At 28.8% G+C, this 10,880-nt stretch overlaps 1 protein-coding gene across 1 annotated transcript; it reads right to left on the reverse strand.

Moving 5' to 3' along the window:
• Nucleotides 1–535: 535 nt before the first annotated feature.
• LOC145100820 (MYB-like transcription factor EOBI) lies at nt 536–2,158 on the reverse strand. Its single transcript, XM_079037949.1, has 3 exons — nt 1,971–2,158; nt 1,757–1,886; nt 536–842 (listed from the first exon to the last, which is right to left on the reverse strand). Exons 1-3 carry the CDS (start codon nt 2,110–2,112, stop codon nt 536–538), a joined length of 579 nt encoding a protein of 192 aa, XP_078894075.1. The 5' UTR covers nt 2,113–2,158.
• Between the last annotated feature and the right edge of the window lie 8,722 nt (nt 2,159–10,880).

Consider the following 10,880-nt stretch of genomic DNA (forward strand, 5'->3'; position numbering starts at 1 on the left):
GAAACTGATTTTTTCTCTATATATTATCAAAGTAATACTCGAATCGTTTTAAAATAAAACAATTTAATTATGTATTTCAAAACATTCAAAAGGATGTTCGACTTGTTTTGACTAATATGTCGATTCTTTTAATTAATTTATTGTTTTATCAATCTGACATGCTATGAACTTAATTCATATTAATAGATTGAATCGAAAGGAACGAGAAAAACACGATATATAGCACAAAATCTTTATATGATATTATAATTATAAAAACTAATAAGACAACACAAAATAAGAATTCAATATTATAAATATAGTATGAGAAAATATATTTATTTAGTTACATCACACAATTAATACGTAAATACAAACTAAAATTTATATTTAGATAAAGGATTAGGACTCACAGTCACACTGATACATGAAAAACAAAACAAATATATATATATATATATATATATATATATATATATATATATATATATATATATATATATATATATATATATATATATATATATATATATATATATATATATATATATATAATTTAGTCATTATTTAGCAACTGCAAGGACCATAAATCCTCCATGCTCCATGTGTTCTCGTTTGTCTCAGTGTCAAATGGGCTTGGGAAATTAATAACACTATCGCATGTGGAATAGTGTGATAATTCCATCGGATTTATAACACTGCATGTCTGAATTGAGGTCATTTGTGGTAGGTTGTTGTGACATGAAGAAGTTTCTCCATTGAAATTCACAGTCGGCTTCATATGCTTTTGAATTCTTGTTCTCCAGTAATTCTTTATTTCGTTATCCGTTCTTCCAGGCAAATGTTTTGCAATTTTCGACCACCTACGACAAATTTTAGTTTGACAAATTGTGTTTAAGAAAACAACCATACAAACCATCAACAATTAGTCGATTATGTATGTTAAATTGTACTTGATAAACGTTGATATGTATATAATTTCTTCTTCTTAAAATCAATGTGACCCACATTGTACTTTTCAAAAGTTATAGCACATGTTACATGTTGCGAATATCACGTTCTATGGTTCAAAATCAAAGGGTTTGCTTTTGGATCACCTATATAAGTGGAACCGATCTCTCGTTATTCATATAAAGTATTGAGCTTAAAAATTCGGATCAAGAAATAACTTTTGGCTACATGTGTTGGGATCTTTCGATGATAGTGTTCCATCAATACGAAGAAAAAAATACACTTTTGTGAGTATGCATTTTTGGGTAAGTGATATAAATCAGTTTTAATTATCAAAATATATTTTCTATTGAAAAAACATGCAAAAATATATCAAATTAACTCGTGAAAAAAAAATCTCAAGCAGAAATCTACAAGCAACGTTTCGTATTTTATTTCCATTTCTCTATTTTCTTTAAGTTGTTATAATTTTATTATGTAAGCATGACGTTCTTTCAAACTTAGATTTACAAATATTTTAGAATTTTGTCTTGTTAATAATTAATTTTTTATTCTTTATTTGTACATCTTATAAACTAATCGATTCAAAGAGTATGATACTTAATAAAATGAAATTAAAATATAAATAAGAAATTAGAAAGCTATATTTTTCATGTCATTAAATACGGATTGATTATAGAAAAATGATGTAAAAAACTTAACGAACGAATGTTCTCATATTTTAATTGGAGAAACTAATTCATGACATTCAAAAGGTAGCATGTTAACTTTATATTAACCAAATGATGAAATTTTCAAAATAAATAAAATTTAATTGGTTACTTACTTGTTACCAAACTTCGCATGAAGTTCCATAATCAAGAGTTGTTCTTCAGGTGTAATATTTCCCCTTCTCACATCTGGTCGAAGATAGTTTAACCATCTAAGCCTACAACTTTTTCCTGTTCTTTTAAGACCTAATTAACAAAAAACTAATTAATTAAATGGATTAAAAAATAAACATATAATATAAAAAGATTAATTAATCAGTCAAGTACCACCTGCGGATTTGGCAAGAGTGTTCCAAACACCTTCACCATGATCAGCTATATAGTTGATAAGAATCAAGTCTTCTTCCATTGTCCAAGGTCCTTTTCTGACCTCCACATCATGTACCGCAGTATTCGATTTTATTCTCTCCATTTTGTGTTTGTTGGAACAAAAGAGAGAGGTTTTTGTTGAAGAAAGGTAATAAGACCACAATGGATTTTATAGGGGAAGGTTACAATGACTATTTAGCACTAATTAAGGTTCTTAATTAAGGTTAACTTGGCACTTTAGACTTTTAACCTAACTTTGGCCTTATTATGTTAATATGGGACTATATTAAATCAAACATCAATGCAAATGCATATATGGACCCTGCGATGAAACTAAATGTATGAGGTTTAGGGTTCAAATCATTACACTCCCAAATATTGCTAATGTTTTACGATTCAACTCTTACGTATGTCTTAAGGCGGGTTAACATTGACCGCTTAGATGATATAAATTACCATTTTTTTATGAATCCATATATGCAAACTATGTCGAGATAAAGACTTTAATTATTTGAAAACAAAGATAAAGGTTCACATGTGTATTGTTTATCTTAAAAAAGAAAATGATTAAAACACTATAGTTATAGATTAATTGAATAGTCTAGATATGATAATAAAACATCTTAATGGTATTATGCTAAATGATGTGAGTTTTGCATTTGAAATTTAAGAATTAATTTTATGTCATGATAAATTTTGAAACATGTTTGAAGATTAAAAAAAGAGATTAGCTCTTTTTTTAGTTCTGATCACCTATAGAGTTTTTGTTTGTTTGTTTTTTTTTTTTTTTTTTTTTTTTTTTTTTTTTTTGCAGTTCCTTTGAATTCAATTTTTAATTAACTACGTAATCATATCCATCCATTTCGATTCCAAAGTGAAAGAAATTGTAGTACATTGTTGTTTTCTAAAAAAAACAAAAACAAAAAGTAAAGTAGGCTAATGGGCCTGAAACCCGAATAGTCGATCCAAATCTTTTGTTGGATCATGCCCTGGACTTTTGTTTCTCCTAAAATAGCAACAAAAGTTTCCATTTATATAAAACTCACCATCAGCGATTAACTTTTCAATACATCTCTCCATTTGAAGCCAAAGTGTGGCATCCTATGTAACTAGTTATGTATCTTTGTATTTTTACATAATAGTTATATTTAAGACGTAAATTAATTTGTGGAAACACTTTAGTAAAAAATATAAATATAATCCATTAAAAATAAATTATCTATTCCAATAGTAACTAACATCAAGTGTTGTCTTTTCTCTTGTAGGTGGAGAGTTCAAATCTCATGTTAGTCATATATGCAATTAGAAATAGTTTAGAAATAAATTAGATTTGTCAATTAAAAAGAACAAAACATGACAATAGTTATTATTGACATGTTAAAAAAGAAGAAGCATAATATATATATATATATATATATATATATATATATATATATATATATATATATATATATATATATATATATATATAAATAAGAGTTTGTCTTCCTTTCCTTATTAACGTATAATATCAAAAAAGAATTCATTAAACTTATCCAATTAACTTCTCATTGATGGATTTTTTTATCGCGATTCAATCCAAATCACGATGTTATTTTCTTGTTCTTAAATGGGTCTCTTTAATATATATATATATATATATATATATATATATATATATATATATATATATATATATATATATAAGCGAAAACATAAATATTTTACAAAAATACAAAAACACATTTTATCTTATAAAAATCAAACATATGTACTTTAGAAATTAAATTTATTAGTAATACATTAAAGATAATAAGTTTATATTTGAGGTGTTATGCTAATATAGATTTAAAGGTGATTTTAACAACTGTTTTTTTTTTCACGTCCTTAACCACTTATAAATTCAAGTTTTTCATAATAAAAATGTCAAAAAAAAACATGTTTTGCTAATATGAAACAATTTATCATATATCATCGATTATCATCATGTAGTTCAAACTTTGGATGAATTTTTGTACAAAATATAAGGTTGATGTGACACAATCTCATAAGTTTTCATTGTTTTCGTGTTTTCGTAAATTATTTGCATTTTCGCATAAGCTCTCCAATATCCTCTCTAATAAATGAAGGTTTTTTTTGCAACTTGTCACACTCTCATTCAATTTGGCAAATGTTATTTTTTGGTTATTTTGAATTATTTTTTTCCACATGTCATTTTATGTTTTTTCTATTTTATTAAATTCTACATGATAATTAAATGCAATAATAAATGCATATTGATTTCCTTAATGATATTTCCTTTTAATTTCAAAATTACTAAATTAAAGCTTTATTAATTTCCTTTATTTATTTATCTAAATTATTTGTTTAAATTTAGAGAAGAAAACACTTTAATTTTTATAATTCAATATTTTTCTCATTTTTCTTATAAATTGAAACTTCTCAAGCGTTTAGAATTTTATATTTTGTTTTTTTCTTTTAAATAAACTCATGTAATAAATGAGTTTCATACCTAGTATATATATATATATATATATATATATATATATATATATATATATATATATATATATATACTCTAATAAATGAAGGTTTTTTTGCTACATGGTACACTCTCATTCAATTTGTCAAATGTCATTTTATGGTTATTTTGAATTAATTTTTTTCCATATGTCATTTTATAGGTTTTTCTATTATAATAAATTACACATAATATTTTAACGTAATAATTACAATAAATATAGTAATAAATGAATATCAATTTCATTAATGAACTTATCTTTTTATTTCACAATTTCTAAATTAAAGCTAATTAATTTATTATATTTATTTATTTAAATTTAAATTTAAAAGATTAAAAAATCAATGTTAATAATTCATTATTTTTCTTATTTTCTTATAAATCTTAAGTTCTTAAATATTTAGACCTTTTATATTTAATTTTTTTTTAATTAACTCATGTAATACATAAGTCTTACACCTAATATATATATATATATATATATATATATATATATATATATATATATATATATATATATATATATATATATATATATATATGTGTGTGTGTGTGTGTGTGTGTGTGTGTGTTTGGTACTCTAGATATGATATGCTTCTTTTTAATGTTTTTGCATATTTTTCTTTCTGTTTTCTATTTTAGTTTATGACGTCAATTAAATTAGAAATCATTAATATACAGTAAACTAAATATTTTAAACTTTAAAAATAAGACAATAATAACTACATATTATAAATACTTCCAAAACCTTATATCAAATATAATGCAACTTAGCATTGACAATTTCATTGACTTAATATTACTTTTCAGATATAAATAACCCATGAATAAAAAGAAGCAGGACAATAAGAAGTAATAGAAAAGTAATTAGTATAACCATTTTATGACATTTTCAAAAAGTTCTTTATATTTATAAGCATTATGCTAGAACTTTCACATGGAAGAAAGATCCAAATAGGTGCAAAACAAATATAGTCCTTTTATGGCAACAATCAATTCATGATTACATCGAGAGACATGTGGGTCTCTTTAACTTAAAAAAGTCATAATTAAGTTTACTTTTTTGCAAATTATTTTTATTTCGGAATTTTCAATACACAATACATACAACAATATGTGGGATAATATGTACTTTAATTACAAATTTTAATTTCCTAAACCTATTTGTGCAAAAAGGACTTTAAAAGACGAATTACAATGCCATGAAATTCAAAGTTGCAATTACTTTTTACTAAAATAAAACTGCATATTTGATCTATATATTTAATAAAAAGTTATTTTTTTAATAGATGGATTTTATTAAAACTCAAACTAACAAAAAGCTAGAATGAGAAAAAACCAATTACATAGGCAAACAAAGAAACGATTTTTGCAACCACTATACCGATTCTAGGACTAGCTTTATGTTCCTATTAACAAACCAAAAAAAAAAAAAAAATTCCTCGTCTCCACAATTGAATCAATGATAGAGTTCCATCTTTAATTTTTAGTACTAAAAGTTGTTCAATTGCAAAACCGTCGTAACACCATTAAAATAGTCATAATAATCGCTTCAATGGTCGTCTTTATAGAACTAGACATGTTGAGATTATCTAACCACATCCACAATTCTGTCATTAGAGACCAAGTATGACATACACTATTAAGCAATCTAAACACAACATTCCAAGTTTGAATTCCCACTTCACAATCAATCAACAAATGATCGAAGTTCTCTTCACACCGTAAACATAACATATCAAACACAACGTCGAAGGTGTTAGAAATTTTAATATAAATATTTATATTTTTACTAACTTTGGGCAGATATAAATATATACATATGTTGGATATATAATTAACTCAATGTGGGTATGTATTCTTCTCCGTGATAGCTTCGAAATGATATATTGTATGTCTAAAATGGAGTATATGTGACTGGGATATCGATATTCAAATATGGGTATTTAAGAATAAAAGTTAGCAAGTGAGGTGTGTGTGGGAATGAGTCTCACATTGGTAGAAAGACCATAGTCATGTGAGTTTATACGTTTGAATGTATGATAGACTTACAAGCATATATAAATGGTTTTACTCCAACTCTTACTTGCGCATTGGCGGCTGCGAATCCCATGAAAGTATATTTTGGAATTAGTGAAAGATCTATCTTCACCAGATTTCCATAGAAATTAATAAACAATAATATTATAGTTTAATGCCTGTTAGACGCATTACTCGTATCGTCTGGGGGATAGCTGCTAGTCGTTTGAGTAACTGTCCAGGTGAGTTATTTCATTATATTTTTTATTACAATATATATCCATATATGGAAGGATATAAGAGCTAGTATAATAGTCTCTACATGACGACAGGTCAGGAGACTGTAGACCCAAGTGTTGAAGATGAAATGCTAGGTAGGCCATAAGTCTAAGATACACAGGTTTAAATGATGTTATAGCCTCAAAAGTTTAAGTATCAGAGATCTGTTGTGATCAAGGAAGGATTATGACTGGGTTCCTTCAGGACAGCAGAATAATGGTTGTAAGTCTTCAAAACCATCTAAGGGTTGATCGAGAACGATCGAGCATCGAAAAACATGTAGTTTGATTTTATCACGATGTATCGTGAGCAAGTATAGAAATGGATTACTTGAGAAATAGTCATACCTCGATACATGTAAGATAGTTAGAGACTTACAAAAAGGTTATTGGTGACCTAGTATTCATTATGATATAGTTTAATGAAAGATGATCAAGCCTTATAATGCATCTGTGACCAATATTAGAGTATGCGTTCTAGTGTTTTCGAACCAGCAAACTGGTTATACTGGTTTTGGTTAATTTCAAGATGTTGGAACACCTAAACTAGATAGACCAACCACTTGTAGAGTTTAAGCCTATAAAAATATAACTTTAAAATAAAGTTAGAATTATCCGACAGAGTCTAAATGAAGTTTTAGATATCTTCGATAGCTATGTGTGGATATAAAGAACATCGAAATTGGAGTTCGTATGAAGAAGATACGGATTTTTGAAGAATATTAAGTTTTTGCGTAAACTGACAAGGCGCGCGGCACGCAAAGACAACCCGACGTATCCCACCAGGGTTTTTCCACATGTCACCCTCTGATTGAAGCCACATCAGCAGCCCCATGTGAGCAAAAGTCTCCTGTGTCATAGCTTGCCATATTGTTGTACCGTGTTCTTCAATGCCCATAACATAATCTTCGTGATTCATCTTCTCAAGAGTTCATAGAAGCGAATATAGAATAAGATGTGTAATAACATGAATCGATATCTAGGGCAAGACAAGAGATATAGATCTGGAGCCTACAACTGATTAAAGCAGCTGAGACACTAACAACAGATCCAAGGCTAACGATAAACCTGTTTTGGTCAAAAATTACACAAGTAATAATCAACCAAATTAAATGAGAGGTTGTGATGTTCAGATTGTGTAATAGCGAGCAGCAAAAGAAAAATCACATGATGATTTACAAGGAAAGCCCTTGATCCTTGCTAGGATCTCCGACATAAAATCTTGGGAGGTGATAATGATCACCTGCCTTGATGATTTTATTGATATAAAGTAAAGACTATAATGATTTCTAAGTAAAAAAATGAGCAGAGAATTTATTAGAGTAAACTTAAACTAAAGAACCGTGTGTTGTGTGTAGATTACACGTGTCAATTGATAGTCTAATCCAACTAACAAGATGTCCGATATTTCCGGGATCCTCTATGACCAGCTTCATGAACGTTATTTGACCAAGTATTCCAGGTCTTTAGCATAGTTGAGATGGTTCTTCGTTGAGAATTGGTCTTCCCTTGACTACTTCTGCACACGTGTTAGTTATAGACAAAATGTGACCTTTATAAATATTGATAAAAATAATAACGGTATCTAACCGAGATCCTGATGTTGCTGAGGATCCTGGATATTTGAGGATCCTAGATATAGTAAGGATCTTAGTCCCAACAAAACCCTAGTTAAAAAAACACTTAACAAAAGAATAGAGAATGAATTACATTATCTCCTGCTCTGATAACAATTATAGAAACAATAATCAAGATCGTTTTATTCTATAGACAATAACAACAAATAAAAGACAAGAACAATGAAGATCAAAGTGTGCTGAATGCTTAAATTGAAAAGCTTTAGAATAGTTCAATGTGAACTTCTATGTAAAAGCTTAGTAGGGCAATACAATCGATAACCCTAGAATGATACATGCATGCACATTAAATAGTCTAATCATAGTAAAGCATAAACACAGTGTAACAACGTAAATTTTCAAACCAAAATTTCCTTTTTTCAAACACAATAAAACAGATAACACATTTTCTCCAAAAACATCAAGTATCAAATATCAGTACACATTTCAAAAATTGTTTTTCACAAATCCAGGATCCAAAATAAATATAACTCCAGCTCAGATGTGTGTGTACAATCAAGTCGGTTCCTTCCCGCGATCCTCGGAAGTACCTGAAACACATAACACATAACACAGTAAGCACGAAGCTAAGTGAGTTCCCCAAAATACCACATATAGCATATTAGCCACTCGAGGATATAATTCTATAAGAACCTCCAGTCTATGTTGATGGGTTTTAGTCATAAGAACATCCTATGTGCTCATACAAACCCTAATGCTTGGATCTAGGTTTCTCTATTGTACATCCAATTTATCCAAGACTATAAACCCTAGATCTAGCATATGATAATCAATATAACATATAATTAGGGTTTAGATCATACCTTGATTGTTATGTAGCAATAACAATATCAAATCCTCCTTGTATTGACTTTAGAAAGCTTAGAGTCACAAATGTCACTCCTCTAATGGTTCACAAACACCAAGAGCAAGAGGATGAAGAGGAAAAGAGAAGGAGGCTGCCTAAAAACATGTGGAAACCCTAGAAGGAAGCTTATCCACGTTTTTGGGGCGTAAGGGCTCTATATATAGTGAGGCTATTAGGGTTATCTAACAAGGAAACCCTAATTTGGATGCTTAAGCCTTAAGCAACCCATGGACTCCTTTCCTTAAAGGCCTTGGACGATTTCTAATGGGTTTCCCCATAGAATTCGTCCACTCCTTAATATAAGGCAATCCATAGCCCAATTGCAATTATATTATAATTACAATTCCAGTCCCTTAAGTTTAATTAATCTCTTTTTGTCACAAAACTAATTACCAATTAATTCTTGACTAATATTAATTAAACAATATGATTTCTCCTTTAATATATTATTCTCATAATATATTAATAAATCATATTTAATCCTTTCTCTCCATAATTCATCCTATCAAGTTGCTTTGGTGAAGGCAACCCAAAAGGACCATGCACCATCGGGTCAAGTACATACCAAAATAGTTATGGAATTAGACACTAATCCAACATTCTCCCACTTGGATAAGTCTAATAACTATTATGCGTATGACTTTAGATCCTGATCTGCAATCGTAGCTTTCCAAAGTCGCTGTCAACTCTGATCCTATCAGATACACGTGTCCTTTAGATAAGGGATCATATATTTCTCCATTCTAGATATCGTAAGACATGATTTCTAATCATTCTCTCTGTACTATTTCTCGACTTCCAATTTATGACGACTGACTAATTGAACAAATCAAATTAGCCCTAGCCCGACCGAGCATTTACGTTTGTCATCACTAAATCATTGAGGGGTCCAAAGATATCACTTTTATCCTGCTTTGGATAAAAGGAACGGATAAACTTTAATTCAATGCTCGCTTGCACTCACTCACCGAATCACACACAACAATATGTTTTATGACACCAAGTTACTGGTGCGTTTACATATTATCAATGTGCAACCGATTTGCAAGATACAACTCACACATCTCGGTTTCAAGAATATAAGATGTTATCGCCTCACCAATCACTCGTGATACAATTCATGAAGTGATCCAAGTGAGCGTGGGTTTAATCCAAGGTTGCAGATATCGCTCGACGTAAGCTAATCAGTGGACTGGGGTCAAGGGATTAATCAACTAGGCGGGGATTAATCGGAGGATTAATCGGGGACCATTAATTATTAAAAAAATTATTAAAAAATTAATAAATATAACATTAATCCTAAGAATATAAGTAAACAAGTTAATAAATATAACATTAATCTTAAGAATTAACAAAATAATCACACAATTAAACTAAATAATCTCATTTTTTGTTAAAGAGGTGAACAAGGACCATCAATTATGTTCTTCTTAGCAACTATGTTCTTATTAGCAGCAAAACTAACAATCCTAAAGATGGGTAATACAACATCAGAACATGAGCCATGTTGAATGTCAATTACTGGCTCCCTTTTTGACCAATGCCAATGGAAATGATGTAAAATTCGACAACCACAACCACACATAGTTT

This window comes from Lactuca serriola, chromosome 4, assembly GCF_051521515.1.
Source record: "Lactuca serriola cultivar US96UC23 chromosome 4, Lser_US96UC23_V15, whole genome shotgun sequence".
In the NCBI taxonomy this organism is placed as follows: domain Eukaryota; kingdom Viridiplantae; phylum Streptophyta; class Magnoliopsida; order Asterales; family Asteraceae; genus Lactuca; species Lactuca serriola.

What these genes read in the sequence shown, in the direction of transcription:
- LOC145100820 (XM_079037949.1), bottom strand. Translation starts at nt 2,112, where the DNA reads ATGGAGAGAATAAAATCGAATACTGCGGTACATGATGTGGAGGTCAGA. An exon ending in CACTCTTGCCAAATCCGCAG is followed by an intron (nt 1,887 to 1,970) that starts GTGGTACTTGAC and finishes TTTGTTAATTAG; the next exon opens with GTCTTAAAAGAACAGGAAAA. An exon ending in CATGCGAAGTTTGGTAACAA is followed by an intron (nt 843 to 1,756) that starts GTAAGTAACCAA and finishes AATTTGTCGTAG; the next exon opens with GTGGTCGAAAATTGCAAAAC.